At 41.5% G+C, this 17,637-nt stretch overlaps 1 protein-coding gene across 2 annotated transcripts in view; it reads left to right on the top strand.

Moving 5' to 3' along the window:
- LOC117515624 (tumor protein p53-inducible protein 11-like) overlaps positions 1-17,637 on the top strand; it is a 174,684-nt gene that overhangs the window by 129,477 nt on the left and 27,570 nt on the right. For both annotated transcript variants that reach the window (XM_034176265.1, XM_034176266.1), the window contains exon 3: positions 1,420-1,559. In XM_034176265.1, coding sequence (XP_034032156.1) covers positions 1,431-1,559 — 129 coding nt within the window. In that variant the 5' untranslated portion in view covers positions 1,420-1,430. The remainder of the gene's footprint in view (positions 1-1,419; positions 1,560-17,637) is intronic.

The following is a 17,637-nucleotide window of genomic DNA, read 5'->3' as shown; positions in this document are numbered from 1 at the left end:
GGGGATTTTTGTTCTCGTGGATAAAAGTTGGGGATGAAGTCACATTCATCAAAATGATCCTCTTCAGCCATCTGGAAATCAAATGTTTAATTTTTGAGTGCTGGTGAATTGGAATTGAACCCATTTTTCGGCCTGCCCAGAGGCTTTTTTTGTTTTATTTCCACTGATATGTCACAGTCATCACCACAAAACAAGCAGTGCTGTTTAAAGTTAAATGGTGGCAGTAATGTTTTTTTTTATGGAGTAAGATGACGTGCGGACACAGTACTAGATTGTCGTGTATGGTCACAGTGGCTGCCTCCTCTGCTAACAGTTCACACAGAAAGCAAATGCTCTCCTCATCCATGGTGACTGTGTTTACCTTTGAACAGCCTTGTAATTTTCACTTCTCGACATCGCCTGAAAAACATGGAGGAAAAATCTAATTCTCTGACAGATTTTTAAAAATTCAGCAACTTGAAAATGAGATACACAATGATGTCATGGCACCTACTTGATATAATATCTGTTTCATTTTGAAGCAGTCTTGTCTATCAAACAATAAAGATACATATACCACTGTAAATAATTAAATGACGAACATGTGTGAAACACTATTTTCAACATCCATGACACTCATGGCATCATGACGTCATACCAGGAAAAGCTCAAAGAGGATACATGGGGACTTGTTGTTTAGGATGGTTAAAGCATTGCATCCAACAATTTTCAGCTTTCTGCTATTTTTTTTCCCGACCTTTACCAAAAAATGGCCTAATATTACTGGACTATCAGATCTAGCATCATTAAACCAAAGGAGACAAGTTATATTGAAGAAATAAAACCCCATTTGATGACTGACTAGTAAGACAGTAAAAAAGTGTCTTCAAGAGACCAAGACTACCTTCACCTTTTTAGGGATATTTGGATGAAGCAACTCTTAAAAATATGACAAAATGCAATATCTCAAAACCAATGAAGCTAGAGATATCAAACTGGTACCAACAGATGTGCAGTAGCCACATTAATATTAAACTTTCATTGACACTAAAGGGCTAAATGCACTATGTTCAAAGTTATTTGCAAAAAACTATTTTTTCCGCAGTGGCGATATGGACTTGGCTAAGAAACAACTTTAGAGGCTTGGTGGACTCAGTAGATGTTATTCCATCCAGCTAATATTCAACAGATTTTCTTTTCATTGGTATTGTCAAATTTTAAATTGGGTATAAATTGAATTTCCAACATTGGAGCAAATGATGCACTCAAATGAAGACAGTGACCATCTGGTCTGACCTCTGATTTGTGCCACAGGTTTTGTTTTTTGTCTTGTTTATTTTGGAGGCGGGGTGGAGGGCTTGGACCAAGGATTTGCTGCATACAACTACAGCATCACTCACTTTCATGTCCATTTGTCACCTTTTTCCCTTTATTTGCCAGGTGTGTGTACCATGGCTTCTAAACCTCACCCTCCGCTGATGAAGAAACACAGTCAGACAGACCTGATAAGCCGTCTAAAGAGTCGAAAGATCCTGGGGGTTGGCGGTGAAGATGACGATGGAGAGGTGCATCGTTCAAAGGTCAGATTATTCACGTGCATGTATTCCAGTTATGTTATTTGGTTATTGACAGATATGCAGACATCTAAGTGAAACAATAAAATTTCCCAATGTCAGCACTTGTTTTGAAGCGTCAAATTTCCCATACACAAAACATGCGTAATTAATATTGCTTATCTCTCAGAATAATCACTTTTTTGTTTGCACAAGCCACTATGAGCTACTAATTGGCTCATCACTCTTTCAACACTACTATTGTGTGCGTTTGCTCCTTATACTTCAGTGACTCTAGATCACACCATCTCATGAGCTGCCACAGCTCCAGCAAGATGCAGCCGGCTCCCTTTGGAGACGGGCTTGCATGTCTTCTGTTTTTACCTCATACACGTGTGCCGATAGACAGTGTACCATGGCATGAAAGCCAAAAAAAAAAATGCACACAGGCTAATGGACAGCTGAAGACACAACACCCATCTTATTATTGTATGTGGTGCTGTTTTTCCGGTCGACCGGAAAAAGGTGCTTTGCCCTCTTCAGGTTGGTGGAGTGTCCTTGCCTCAAGTGGAGGAGTTTAAGTATCTCGGGGTCTTGTTCACAAGTGAGGGACGGATGGAGCGTGAGATCGATAGATGGATCGGTGCAGCGTCTGCAGTGATGCGGTCGCTGTATCGGACTGTCGTGGTGAAGAGAGAGCTGAGTAGGGGGGCAAAGCTCTCGATTTACCGATCGATCTACCTTCCGATCCTCATCTATGGTCATGAGATGGCTCATGACCGAAAGAACGAGATCGTGGGTACAAGCGGCCGAGATGAGTTTCCTCCGCAGGGTGGCTGGGTGCTCCCTTAGAGATAGGGTGAGGACTCAGTCACTCGGGAGGAGCTTGGAGTCGAGCCGCTGCTCCTCCACGTTGAAAGGAGTCAGTTGAGGTGGCTTGGGCATCTTTTCCGGATGCCCCCTGGACGCCTCGCTGGACACGTCCCATTGGGAGGAGGCTCCGGGGAAGACCCAGGACACGCTGGAGAGACTACATCTCTCGGCTGGCTTGGGAACGCCTTGGGGTTCCCCCGGAGGAGCTGGGGGAGGTGTGTGTGGATCGGGAGGTCTGGGCGGCTTTGCTTGAGCTGCTGCCCCCGCGACCCGACTCCGGATAAAGCGGAAGAAAATGGATGGATGGATGGATGGATGGTGCTGTTTTTTATAAGCACCAAATATGACAGGGATGTCCCGATCAGGTTTTTTTGGCCCCGATCCGATTCCGAGTCATCTCATTTTGACTATCTGCCGATACCGAGTCCCGATCCGATACGTTAAAAAATTGAATGAACAATGAACAAATGCTAAATATATAATAATTTCATTTTAATCACCTTATTTTATTATTTATTACTTAAACAGTGCACTTCTCCTTGAGGTAGCTTGAACAATCAAGTAATAATCTACCAGACATAAAAAATGTACAAATTTCCATGTTATTTTATTTGTCTAAAAATAAATGTCAAAGGTTCCTTATGTTAAACAAGAAATTATCTAATCTGAAATAACAGGTGGTTTTAATTTACAGATGAAAGGTTTTTAAAGAACCATTTATTGATTTAGCTATTTTAATTACAAGTGTTCTAAACTTTTTTAAACAGTAATCAGAAATTTTGAGGTAACAAACAACAACAAAAAAATATTTCCAAGGATTTTTCTTCAGACACGTGGTTTCTGCACTGATCTGTGGTTCAAATCCCCGCCTGACTGGAAAATCACTAAGGGCACTTGGGCAAGGTCTTTAATCCCCTATTGCTCCCGGTGTGTAGTGAGCACCTTGTATGGCAGCATCCTGACATCGGGGTGAATGTGAGGCATAATTGTAAAGCGCTTTGAGCATCTGATGCAGATGGAAAAGCGCTATATAAATGCAGACCATTTGTACAGATCAGTGGTTTCTGCCACTAGTCTTCCGTGTTTTGGCCCGACGCGTCATTCCTATTGGACAGCACGAAGCTACGTCACAGCTCAGAGCGTCGAAAGTTCAAAAGTCAACTTGAAAAGTAAAAGGAAAAAAAAAACCTTACATTTGCACCCTCAGTGTACCCCTCTGATGCTTTATCAGTGTTCAAGAAGTTCAGAGCAGTGTAGTGAACGTGAATGAAGACACGCTCCTGAATGTGATTAGTGTGCACGTCGCTCGTGCACACACCATCTGTCTCTCTGTTTTGCAGACAAATGATCACAGGACAATTAGTTTTTTTCTTTTTGTTAATCAGATGACACATTGTCGTCCTGAGGACTTGGTCAGCATCGGGTCCTGCTGTGCATGGAAGGATGACTGAGCAAGAGTTTCGGTGGGAAAGTGTCCATCATCCTCTTGTCATCCATCGAGGTGTCAGGCTGAGCACGTAAACACACAAACAGCAGCTCTGCGAAAGAAACTTTTAAAGTATCGGATCTGTAACTCCCCCCACCTCTGTCCGGGTTACAATTCCATCTCTTCTTCCCAAATTCACTGCACAACTCTCCTCTGGAATCGGTTTCAGCCACATACGTGTGCGAGAATGTCCGGTTGAACTTATGTTTTTTTTCTTTTGTTCAATTAAAAAAAAAAAGGTAGGTACACTTCAACTGTGAGAAACTTCTTTGTCTTTCGGCTGTTCCCGTTAGGGGTCGCCACAGCAGATCAATCGTTTCCATCTCACCCTGTCCTCTGTATCTTCCTCTGTCACACCAACCACCTGCATGTCCTCCCTCAGCACATACATAAACCTCCTCTTTGGCCTCCCTCTTCTCCTCCTGCCTGGTGGCTCCATCCTCAGCATCCTTCTCCCTATATACCCTGGGTCCCTCCTTTGCACATGTCCAAACCATCTCAATCTCGCCTCTCTGACTTTGTCCCCAAACCGTCCCACCTGAGCTGTCCCTCTGATATGTTCATTCCTAATCTTGTCCATTCTCATCGCTCCCAAAGAGAATCTCAACATCTTCAGCTCTGCCTCCTGTCTTTTTGTGAGTGAGACCGTCTCTAAGCCGTACAACATAGTTGGTCTCACTACTGTCTTGTAAAGTTTCCCCTTCACTCTTGCAGATATTCTTCGGTCACAAATCACTCCTGCCGCCTTTCTCCACCCACTCCACCCTGCCTGCACTCTCTTTTTCACCTCTTTACCACACTCTCCATTACTTTGAACAGTTGACCCCAAATATTTAAACTCATCTACTTTCACCACTTCTACTCCCTGTAACTGCACTATTCCACTGGGCTCCCTCCCATTCACACACATGTACTCAGTCTTGCTTCTACTGACTTTCATTCCCCTTCTCACCAAAGCATATCTCCACCTCTCCAGACTAGACTCAACTTGCTCTCTACTCTCACTACAGATCACAATGTCATCTGCAAACATCATAGTCCATGGGGACTCCTGTCTGATCTCATCCGTCAACCTGTCCATCACCACTACAAACAAGAAAGGACTCAGAGCTGATCCTTGGTGTAATCCCACCTCCACCTTGAATGAGTCTGTCATTCCGACTGTGCATCTCACCGCTGTCACACTATTCTTGTACATGTTCTGCACTACCCTAACATACTTCTCTGCCACTCCAGACTTCCTCATACAATACCACAGCTCTTCTCTTAGCACCCTATCATAAGCTTTTTCTAAGTCCACAAACACACAATGTAACTCTTTCTGGCCTTCTCTGTACTTCTCCAACAGTATTCTCAGAGCAAGCATTGCATCTGTAGTGCTCTTTCTCGGCATGAAACCATATTGCTGCTCACAGATCTTCACCTGTTTTCTAAGCCTAGCTTCTACTACTCTTTCCCATAACTTCATGCTGTGGCTGATCAGCTTTATGCCTCTGTAGTTACTGCAGCTCTGCACATCACCCTTGCTCTTGAAAAAAGGAACCAGCACACTTCGTCTCCACTCCTCAGGCATCCTCTCACTTTCCAAGATTTTATTAAACAATCTGGTTAGAAACTCTACTGCCATCTCTCCTAGACATTTCCATGCCTCCACTGGAATGTCATCTGGACCAACTGCCTTTCCACTCTTCATCATTTTCATAGCAGCCCTCACTTCTTCCTTACTAATCTCTTGTGCTTCCTGATTTACTCTCACCACATCATCCAGCCTTTTCTCTCGCTCATTTTCTTTATTCATCAGCTCTTCAAAATATTCCCTCCACCTTCTCAGCACACACTCCTCACTTGTCAGCACATTACCATGTGCATCTTTTACCACCCTAACCTGCTGCACATCCTTTCCAGCTCTGTCCCTTTGTCTGGCCAATCGGTACAAGTCCTTTTCTCCTTTCTTGCTATTCAACTTCTACAGCTCGCAATATGCCTTTTCCTTCACTTTTGTTTCTTGTACTCCAGTCTACTTTCTTCATCTCTCCGACTATCCCAAAACTTTTTTGCCAACCTTTTTCTCCTTATGCTTTTCTGGACCTCTTCATTCCACCACCAAGTCTCCTTGTTTTCCTTCCACTGTCCAGATGTCATACCCAGTACTGTCCTAGCTGTCTCCCTCACCACATCTGCAGTACTTTTCCAGTTTTCCAAAATTGCTTCCCCTCCAACCAGTGCTTCTCTCACCTGCTCACTAATTTTCACACAGCAGTCGTCCTACTTCAGCTTCCACCATCTGATCCTTTGTTGACCTCTCACTCTCTTCTTCTTTACCTCTGAAGACCTCTACTTTTAAGATTAGGCTTAAAACTTTCCTTTTTGCTAAAGCTTATAGTTAGGGCTGGATCAGGTGACCCTGAACCATCCCTTAGTTATGCTGCTATAGACGTAGACTGCTGGGGGGTTCCCATGATGCATTGTTTCTTTCTCTTTTTGCTCTGTATGCACCACTCTGCATTTAATCATTAGTGATCGATCTCTGCTCCCCTCCACAGCATGTCTTTTTCCTGGTTCTCTCCCTCAGCCCCAACCAGTCCCAGCAGAAGACTGCCCCTCCCTGAGCCTGGTTCTGCTGGAGGTTTCTTCCTGTTAAAAGGGAGTTTTTCCTTCCCACTGTAGCCAAGTGCTTGTTCACAGGGGGTCGTTTTGACCGTTGGGGTTTTACATAATTATTGTATGGCCTTGCCTTACAATATAAAGCGCCTTGGGGCAACTGTTTGTTGTGATTTGGCGCTATATAAAAAAATTGATTGATTGATTGATTGATTAAAGTCATCCTACAAACAACCATCCTATGCTGTCTAATGACGCTCTCTCCTGCCACCACCTTACAGTCTCTGATTTCTTTTAGCTTGCATCACCTATAAAGAATGTAGTCCACCTGTGTGCACCTTCCTCCACTCTTATATGTTACCCTGTGCTCCTCCCTGTGAGAAACAGAACTGAAAAAAAAAAATCAGAAAATTACATTGTATGATTTTGAAATAATTGAATTGCATTTTATTGCATGATATAAGTATTTGATACAATAGAAAAACAGACCTTAATATTTGATACAGAAAACTTTGTTTGCAATTAGGTCAGATGTTTCCTGTAGCTCTTGACCAAGTTTGTACACTGCAGCAGGGATTTTGGTCCACTCCTCCATACAGATCTTCTCCAGATCTTTAAGGTTTTAAGTTTCAGCTCCCTCCAAAGATTTTATATTGAGTTCAGGTCTGGAGACTGGCCAGGCCACTCCAGGACCTTGAAATGCTTCTTACGGAGCCCCTCCTTAGTTGCCCTGGCTCTGTGTTTCGGGTCATTGTCATGCTGGAAGACCCAGCCATGACCCATCTTCAGGAGGTTGTTTGCCAAAATCTCACAATACATGACCCCATCCATCCTCCCTTCAATATGGTGCAGTCATCCTGTCCCCTTTGCAAAAAAGCACCCCCAAAATGATGTTTCCACCCCCATGCTTCACTGCTGGGATGGTGTTCTTGGGGTTGTTCTCATCCTTCAAACACAGCAAGTGGAGTTGATGCCAAAAAGCTCTATTTTGGTCTCATCTGACCACATGATCTTCTCCCATGCCTCCTCTGGACATCCAGATGGTCACTGGTGAACTTCAAAAGGGCCTGGACATTTTCTGGCGTGAGCAGGGGGACCTTGTGTGCCCTGCAGGATTTTAAACCATGATGGCGTAGTGTGTTACTAATGTAATCTTTGTGACTGTGGTCCCAGCTCTGTTCAGGTTATTGACCAGGTCCACCTATGTAGTTTTGGGCTGATTCCTGACCTTTCTCAGAATCATCCTTACCTCACGAGACAGAAACTTGCATGGAACCCCAGACCAAGAAAGATTGAGTCATCCTGTGTTTTTCCATTTTCTAATAATTCCGCCAACAGTTGTTGCCTTCTCACCAAGCTGCTTGCCTGTTGTCCTGTAGCCCATCCCAGCTTTGTGCAAGCTTACAGTTTTGTCCTCGGTGTCTTTAGACAGCTCTTTGGTCTTGGCCATGGTGGATAGGTTGGAGTGTGATTGATTAAGTGTTTGGACAGGTGTCTTTTATGCAGGTAACGAGTTCAGACAGGTGCAATTAAAACAGGTAAAGAGTGCAGAATAGGAGGGCTTCTTAAAGAAAAACTAACAGGTCTGTGAGAGACACATTTCTATTGACACTGGATCAAATACTTATTTGCCTCACTGTAGGTACTTATCTGATTGTATTAAAATCAGCACAGTCAGAATTGACTGATGCTCACTGAATTGTTCATGATGAGAGAATGAAGGAAAAAGAATGGGGCAAGTGCACAGGGTGGTTGATGGCTTGAGATGAGCTGTCTGTCTCTTTTTCTCAGTCCTTCTGATTGTTTGTTTTCTGACTCAGTGTTTTACCAAGCAGCCTGACCGAGACATCTGCTGCTCACATTCCTATTGCTGCTCATACTTGTACAGACAGATACACATTTTTATGACATCAGATTTAAAAAAAAAAAAAAAAAAAAATCAAGGTTCCCTTTAAAGTCACAGTTGAAACAAATCTCTCCAATATGATGTAAATTATATTTAAAAAAAAATATGAAAGCCAAAATAATTGCATGAATAAGTGCACCGTTTAGTATAACACAACTAAGTCATCAATTTTACATCCAGTTTTCTTTCAGTGGGTCAAGGTGTTGAATGTGTGAACATTTTCAAATTTCAAAAGTCTCTTGGACTTCATTTATGTCAACTATTAAGAAATACATACATTGAAACAGTAGGGTAAATTTGTCTGGAGTCGGCAATTCTGGAAAAAGTGGGTGCATATTTTCATCATCAAACACTGATTGATGAAGGTCCAGTGTAATCCAGAAGTTGTCCTTTGCTTGTGTTACCTTTTACTCACAGTATTGACATCAAAAATGATGTGGTTGATCAAATTATGTTCAGTAGAAGCTACGTTTTCCCATAAAATACAGTAGTGTTCAGAATAATAGTAGTGCTATGTGATTAAAAAGATTAATCCAGGTTTTGAGTATATTTCTTATTGTTACATGGGAAACGCGGTACCAGTAGATTCAGCAGATTCTCACAAATCCAACAAGACCAAGCATTCATGATATACACACTCTTCAGGCTATGAAATTGTGCTATTAGTAAAAAAAAAAGTAGAAAAGGGGGTGCTCACAATAATAGTAGTGTGGCATTCAGTCAGTGAGTTTGTCAATTTTGTGGAACAAACACGTGTGAATCAGGTGTCCCCTGTTTAAGGATGAAGTCAGCACCTGTTGAACATGCTTTTCTCTTTGAAAGCCTGAGGAAAATGGGGCGTTCAAGACATTGTTCAGAAGAACAGCGTAGTTTGATTAAAAAGTTGATTGGAGAGGGGAAAACTTATACACAGGTGCAAAAAATTATAGGCTGTTCATCTACAATGATCTCCAATGCTTTAAAATGGACAAAAAAAAAAAAAAAACCCAGAGATGCATAGAAGAAAACGGAAAACAACCTGGAGTTACCTGTAAGTGCTTTGACAGTTAGAAGACGCCTGTGTGAAGCTAATTTATTTGCAAGAATCCCCTGCAAAGTCCCTCTGTTAAATAAAAGACGTGCAGAAGAGGTTACAATTTGCCAAAGAACACATCAACTGGCCTAAAGAGAAATGGAGGAATATTTTGTGGACTGATGAGAGTAAAATTGTTCTTTTTGGGTCCAAGCGCCGCACACAGTTTGTGAGACAACCCCCAAACTCTGAATTCAAGCCACAGTTCACAGTGAAGACAGTGAAGCATGGTGGTGCAAGCATCAGTGACCCCAAGCACACTGGTAAACGAGCAAAATCTTGGTTCCAAACCAGCAACATTAATGCCTCGCAGATGTGAAGAAATCATGAAAAACTGTGGTTATACAACTAAATACTAGTTTAGTGATTCACAGGATTGCTAAAAAAGCAGTTTGAACATAATAGTTTTGAGTTTGTAGCGTCAATAGCAGATGCTACTATTATTGTGAACACTCCCTTTTCTACTTTTTTTACTAGTAGCCCAATTTCATAGCCTTAAGAGTGTGCATATCATGTCTTGTTGGATTTGTGAGAATCTATCGAATCTACTGGTACCTTGTTTCCCATGTAGCAATAAGAAATGTACTCAAAACCTGGATTAATCTTTTTAGTCACATAGCACTACTATTATTCTGAACACTACTGTAGGTATGTTGACATTTTGTTGATATGTAGCAATTATAAAACAGTGTAAACACAATTTACAGGGTAATTGGCTCACCAGCAGGATGGTCTTGTTTGTTTGGGTGTTAGAGAATGTAAACAGATATTAATATTGCAAAAGACTATTGCTGCTTTTCTTTTTATGTTTTAGCGGGAATGCAAAAACAAAAGACAAACGTTGACAGTAGCAGTGACTAAACAGAAATGAAGATGGCAACTGCAACAGCAACAAAAATGGAAACACGCAGTAACAAAAACATCAAATTGTACTTAACATATTTTCTGTACTATAAGTTGCATCAGAGATTAAGTCCCAGCTGTCAAAAAAAATCATTAAGAGGAAGTAATTCTATAGGTCATACCAAAATATGTAACATTAATTATTGATACATATATTGCACAAGAATTCAAGAAAACGTATTTTGTTACTATTTGGAAAAGTTATTCAGTCACACAATAATAACCTAAAGAACATAGGCTAAATATCTATGTTGTGCTTCTTGTTCCTATTGTATTTAAAATGTACTGAACCGTTACTTTTGTTTAACTCTGTTTATTTACATAAATTGCTTGACCTCTCACATTTGTTAAAAAAAGTAAAAAAGTGACTTAGAGTCTGGAAAACATAGTATTTAAGGAGATTATCATGATTGTCATAATGATTTTAGTCCCAGTTTTAAGAGGTTCAAAGAAGAAGAATTGTTAACATGAACATATGAATGGTTTGCATTTCTGTAGCACTTTTGCATCAAATCACAGTGATGCCTTGTGTTCAATTATTCACATGCACTCACACACCGATGTTAACTGCACGTCGGGAGCAAGTTGGGGATTAAGGATCTCGCTCAAGGATGCCTTATTGAATTTCCTGTCTGGGCATTGCTGTTGTATTAATGGAAACTAGATTAAACAAGCAGACAGGTTTCTTGAGGTTGGTAATAATAATGTTAAATTAATCCTGTACACATGCAATCTTAATTTAAAATTAAATGTCAGCACACTAGCACTAAAGGGTTTGTCCCATGTTTTCTTGTTCCATAAAGCACTTTTCAGACATGTTCCTTAACAGGTGGAAACAGCTTCTTGTCATTTAACTACATTTTGACTTTTTATTTATACTTGCATCTCCTCTGTGGCAAAATTCCCTCACAGCTATTTTCAAAGATGACAGAACCTTTATACACTGAGCAAAAGTATAAACGCAACACTTCTGTTTTTGCTCCCATTTTTTCATGACTTGAACTCAAAAATCCAAAACATTTTGGATATACACAAAAGCCCTATTTCTCTCAAATGTTGCTCACAAATCTGTCTAAATCTGTGTTAGTGAGCACTTCTCCTTTGCTGAGATAACCTATCCCACCTCACAATTGTGGCATATCAAGATGCTGATTAAACAGCAAGATTATTGCACAGGTGTGCCTTAGGCTGGTCACAATAAAAGGCCACTCTGAAATGTGCAGTTTTGCTTTATTGGGGGGGGGGGGGTGTCTGGGGTCAGAAAACCAGTCAGTATTGGTGTGAACACCATTTGCCTCACGCAGTGAAACACATCTACTTTGCATAGAGTTGATCACCAGCCAGACACCATCGAATGTGAGCATTTGCCCACTCAAGTTGGTTATGATGACGAGCTGCAGTGAGGTTGAGACCCCGATGAGGACGACAGACATGCAGCTGTCCGGGTGGCTGGTGAACATGCTGGATGTGGAGGTTCTGGGCTGGTGTGGTTGCACGTGGTCACATGGTCTGCAGTTGTGAGGCCGGTTGGATGCACTACCAAATTCTCTGAGATGCCTTTGGAGACGGCTTATGGTGGAGAAATGAACATTGAGTTTACGGTCTACAGTTGAATTTTCTGCTGTCAGCATGCCAACTGCACGCTCCCTCAAAACTTGCGACATCTGTGGCATTGTGCTGTGTGATAAAACTGCACTTAGTTTACTACCTTTAGTACACAGAAAATTCACAAGAAATATCGATAAGGGAATCTAAGGAATTGGATCAATACATTGAATCGATAATGGCATCGTTATCAATAAAATGTTATCAATACCCATCCCTGGGGATGCAGCTGGGCCCTCAGCCACAGGTCCAGCACGCAGCTTCAAACTTGAAGCACCCTGAAGCTATAAAATGAATGAATGAAGGAATGAAAAAAGAAAAGAATAATGTCTTAATATGTTACATGCCATTAATGGTAGTGTGACTGCGTTTCTGAAGACTTAAGATGTCAAGGATGTTTATGTGGCTTACTGAGGGAAAATTGACAGCATAAAGTACTGAGAGTCAGAGACGGAGCGTGTAGTTATGCACAAATTGCTCCACATATCATTGCCAGGAGGCCCTTGGGATCTATATGTAAAGTTGGCAACAGAGGTTGGTTTGGAAGGAAAACAGTGGATTTTTATCTGTTGGTATGTGTAAACAAAGGCGGGAAGCACTCTTGTAGTGTGCTGACGGTCTTTTCCTGATTTTTACTGCTTTGATACAAGGATTCTTTTCCCCTTCCTAGTGCTTAGCTTCCTAGTGCAGCCCTGTGCAAATAGAACTGGTTTATGAGTAACATTTTCCATGTTGCCCATTGTGCATTTTATTTGCAATACTTCTTCAAACTGAGGCCATGCAGCAAAAAACTGACAGCATGTCAAGCCTTCATAAATAAGACATCACAATGTTCCTGCTTGAACTTTGTGTCCTCAGAATTGCCATTTAGAAGGTTTAGGGCCGTATTTAGCAGCGGGTCCTGACGACCTAATCTGACTGCTGCAGCTAACAACTTTCAAATGACAGGCACCAAATCAAATGGAAAAAGTCAGTTTTGTGGATAATATGGTGTTTTTTTTTCTTGAAGATTCATGGCTGACTGAGTGGTGATTGATGATGACTTAACAGCTGTGATAAATTGCTCTCCATAAAGAGCATTGTCTGTTTCTTCCTTTTCCCGTTTCTTCCTCAATTCCTAACTCCCTTCCTCTGTTTTCCTTCTACGAGCCAGCCCTGTGTCATCAGTCAATGCGCAGTTTCCTTTGAGTGTTCCTCATGCCAGTCATGAATATTTATGTGTTCCTGTCAAAGACAGCCCCTGAAACCATAACACAGGATGGCTGATTCACCTGGTCACGTGATCACAGCTGGCACAGACGCGTTCATCTGCAGGCGTCTTTCATCCCCCGTACAGGGAGGGATCCAGTCTGCATCGCAATCTTAATATCTTCAGAAGATAAGCTTCAAAGGAGGTTTTTCTTGAGGGTGCTTCTGTAAAATCAAAGCTTATGAACAAGCAAGGCCCTGACAAAATTCTTAAGAGCCTTTTAAAAAGATACTGAAGTCATCAGAAAGACGGGAACAATATTTTCTTTAATTGTCAAACTTTTTATTTTTGTGCTTAAGTTTTTCCACATTTTGTTAATTTTTCCCTTAAAATTCTACTCATAACAATAATGATGACATGAAAAGGTTTTTTTTTTGCTAATGTATTTTTTTAAAAAAAACTAAGAAATCACATGTTCATAAGAATTCACCAGTAGTGGGAACAGCTAACCAAAAAGTTAGCTTCGCTAACCACTAATCAGGTAAACCAATAAACCACTAAAAAATTTAGTGGAAGTTGCAGCTAACCAATAACTTTCAGTATTGTCTCCGGTACATTCAACTGCTGACAGGCTGGTTTTGAGTTTAAACACTGCCAATACTTCTGATTAGAAGCAAAGATGATAACAAACCCAACACAACCAACAAGCCAGCACTTCAGTCTTTGTGCACCCCGCCCACTGCTGTAAGGAAGAGTCATTTCCATTCACAGGATACAGCGGTTCAGCCGTGAGGCCGAAGTCCTCAAAAGGAAAGCAGGTTTGACTAATGGTTTTGATTTATAAACCAAATTAATCCGGATAGTTTAAGTCCATTAATGTCAACTCTGTCATTTGTACAAAGTGAAAATATAACACATATCTGTTAATTTTAAAATAATGCACTAATTCTGTTGTTTTGAACATTAACACAAACAAATGCCAAACTGCATTATGGATAAACCCTGTCACACCTTAACAATTTAGCCAGCGTATGCCAACTATATTAAAAAATGCTGGCATAAGTCCAGTAAGTTAAGGGTAAATTTTTTAAAATAAATTAAGAGTAAAGCATGTTGAAACACACTGAAGCTCGCTGATGAATGTCCTAATATGCTGCGCTCCTCAAAAATTTTGGGCATGCTCAAAATTTTAACGCATGCCAGCTTGTGACTCACACATTCCGCACATGCTGGACATAAGTTGTAGATAAGTTATGTGATTTTTGGCACACGTTTCTTGTAATTTACTCATAAGTCTAAATCCGTCCATTAATGTTGGCCCCTGATTGGCTGAAACTTGCGGTCCTTATATGGATAGACTGTTTCATTCACACACCGAGTAAATATGACCTGTTGATTTCAGTCCAATTCAAAAGATTCAAAGATTCAAAGAAATTTTATTGTCATATGCACAGTACAGAAGTACATCCTCCCTGCACAATGAAATGTGGCTACTGCATTTAACCCATCCCATTTGCCAGTAGGAGCAGAAGTCGCTATTAGGCGCCCGGGGACCAGCTCCAGATGTACATCCCTGCCTTGGTCAACAGCAGGGCTGAGCAAACCAACACCGACCCATAACAAACATCACACACACAACACACAACACATAGGCCAGCCCGGTACATAAAACATATATATGAAAGCAAAACACGAGGGAAAAGGAGAAGAAAAAAAACCCTCATAGCCGCTGCATTCCACAGCGGCAATGAGGAAAAAAAATCCCCATCAGCACAGAAAAACAGTAATCACAGAGACAAAACAAGGACACAGGACGACAACCAACATTTGAAAGGACCAGTTTATCAGAACACTCCGGAGGCAGCCTGTTCGGCGCCGTCAACGACCTTGTCCGACAGTCCTGGAGGGGGGAGGGAACAGCCCTGCGCAGTCTGAGAAGTCCTGGACAGTTCTAACACAGTTCACGTCAGAGCTGGAGAAGCTGAGGGGAGGGGGGAAGACCAGGGAGCGAGGCTTAAGTGTTGATCTTCTGAGGAGGTTTTTATCACAGCGACCTTGAAGTGCAGCTGTATTTGGGGAAGCCAAATGAATAGCCAGATTAACAGACACCTGAAAGATTCCACAGTTCTGAGAACAGAGTGGCTCTCAATGCATCTGAATGTAGAATGTGGTCTTCACAGATGGTCATAGCGGGTTTCCAGGGCTGCGATCTTGCTCGAGATGTTTTCCAACGCGCGGTTAACCCCCGCCGACTGCGCAGCCACTGCCTTCCCAATCGAATCAATCATATAGGGCAGCCTGGAAGGACCAATCAAAGCTGCTTCCACTTTCTTGATTTTCCGGTAAACCAGCAGAGTGCCCGCACCACACATCAGAAAGCCGGTCACCACCAAGCCGAATATGTACACATCTTCGACGTCCTCCACAGAAAGCATGTAAAGGCACATGACCTGCCATCTCCTCCACGAGTCCATCACGTAACCCATCACATGCGTCCCAGCAGGACAGGTCGGGTCCTCCGCTCCCGAATGTCTTGTAGAAAAAATAGTGTCAATTGCGTTCAGAGACCACTTTAACAGATTCATTTTTGTCATTTCCAGAAGAGCAAAGCTGCAGCCTCACAGACAACACACCACAGAAGCAGGAAATATAAGGAGGGAGGGAGAGGAGAAAAGTGCGTCCGTCTCGGTCGAGTGCAAGCTGGCAAAAAAAAAAATAATTCATGTCCATCTGTGATGGACATGAATCCACATAAAGCTCCTGATTTTTGGAAATGGCCTCTGAAAATCCTTTAATAGACAGGTGTGGACAGGTGTGTGCCTTTCCAAATTATGTCCAATCAATGGAATTTCCCACAGGTGGGCTCCAATTAAGCTGTAGGAACATCTCAAGGATGATCAGTGAAAACAGGATGCACCTGAGCTCAATTTAGAGCCTAACAGCAAAGGCTGTGAAAACTTATGTATATGTGATTTCTTAGTTTTTTTATATTAAAAAAAACTTTTTGTTGTTGTCATTATGGGGTATTGTGTGTAAAAGTTTGAGGGAAAAATGAATTTCATCCATTTTGGAATAAGGCTGTAACATAGCAGAATGTGAAAAAGGTCAAGTGCTGTGAATACTTGATCATGCACTGTATCTTGATCATGTAATTTCAACTCCATTGTGGTCATGTACAGAGGCAAATTATGTGTTCAACTGTACAACCACAGAGGCATGTGCATGGACACACACATGTGCGCACACAAGCAGTCACCCATACAGTATACTATGTATTTTCATACCTATGACAAGAATAAGGCATACTACTTGTATTTTGAGGGATTGTCAGCCACAGCATTTTGTCTATGCAGTGCACTTCTCTGACAACACAGGTTCCTCAGTATTGAGGATCCCAGTAACTGGAAAAAGCCAAGGGCATGCTCAGACAATTTGTCTGCCTTGATGGTTGTCATCCAGGTCCCAAAGCATTTCCATAGAGTAGGGAATGTAGCGACTCATGACACCAGTGCATGCCTCAGACCTGATCTGGCTACACTAAATGTATGCATCACACACTCACCTATCATCAAATACTGAAGTTATTGGTCTGCCTTCTTGAAAGACTTGTATCTTCTTTCACCACTTCATGCATGAAGGTGTCCATTACAAACTTCATGCATGAAGGTGTCCATTACAAACTTCATGCATGAATGTGTCCATTACAAGGATGGTAACACAACCTTTTATACTGTTGCTTGGCCCTTGTCCTTTTCTACATGAAATGGGCTACTGCAAGAACAGACGTAGTGATTCTTCTGCTGTTCTTATAAGATGTGCTGCTGTGTTACATCCATATGTTACATTATCATCATATTGTAATAGCTTCATTCAAATTTAACACCATTTGTGTTACCAATACTAAAGACATTTCACATGATGTAGTTTGAGGGAGAAACATAATTGATGATTAAATTCCAGATTTGTGTGTAGAATTTACACTTTGAAAGTGGTAAAAGGCAAACCTTTTAATTTTTTTTTTCTTTTCAGATATCATTTTGTGTTTCATTCACTGTGACATTTCACAGGGTTATGCAGAGAACTACTTTCCAAATAATACTGTGATATCTGCAATTACAACTAGCGAGCGAGAATCACCTTCCCCTGTCTTTATGGTTTCCAGGCTTCAGTGGTTTTCTCACAAAGCACAAAACATATTTCGGAGGGGGTTTAGTTGTGAATTGCTGTCACAGAATGATGGGACCTAAAGCTTGGATAGAAGAGGCTCAACTCCACAGTCAGCCAACAGTTATAATTTGTCTTTGGGTTGCCGTCTGTTCATGCAGAACAATGAGTTTATTTAATTAACTTGTGGTGTGTGTGTGAAATTACTGGACTAATTTTTTTACCTTCTGAAACTTACTGTATCTTTCATTTGTCTCGTGTCTTTTGTAGTATGGGGTGCACATGTTTTTCCCCACAAAAAGTACA

This window comes from Thalassophryne amazonica, chromosome 8 (genome assembly GCF_902500255.1).
Source record: "Thalassophryne amazonica chromosome 8, fThaAma1.1, whole genome shotgun sequence".
NCBI lineage: Eukaryota > Metazoa > Chordata > Actinopteri > Batrachoidiformes > Batrachoididae > Thalassophryne > Thalassophryne amazonica.
This window is presented reverse-complemented; position numbering and strand designations above follow the sequence as displayed.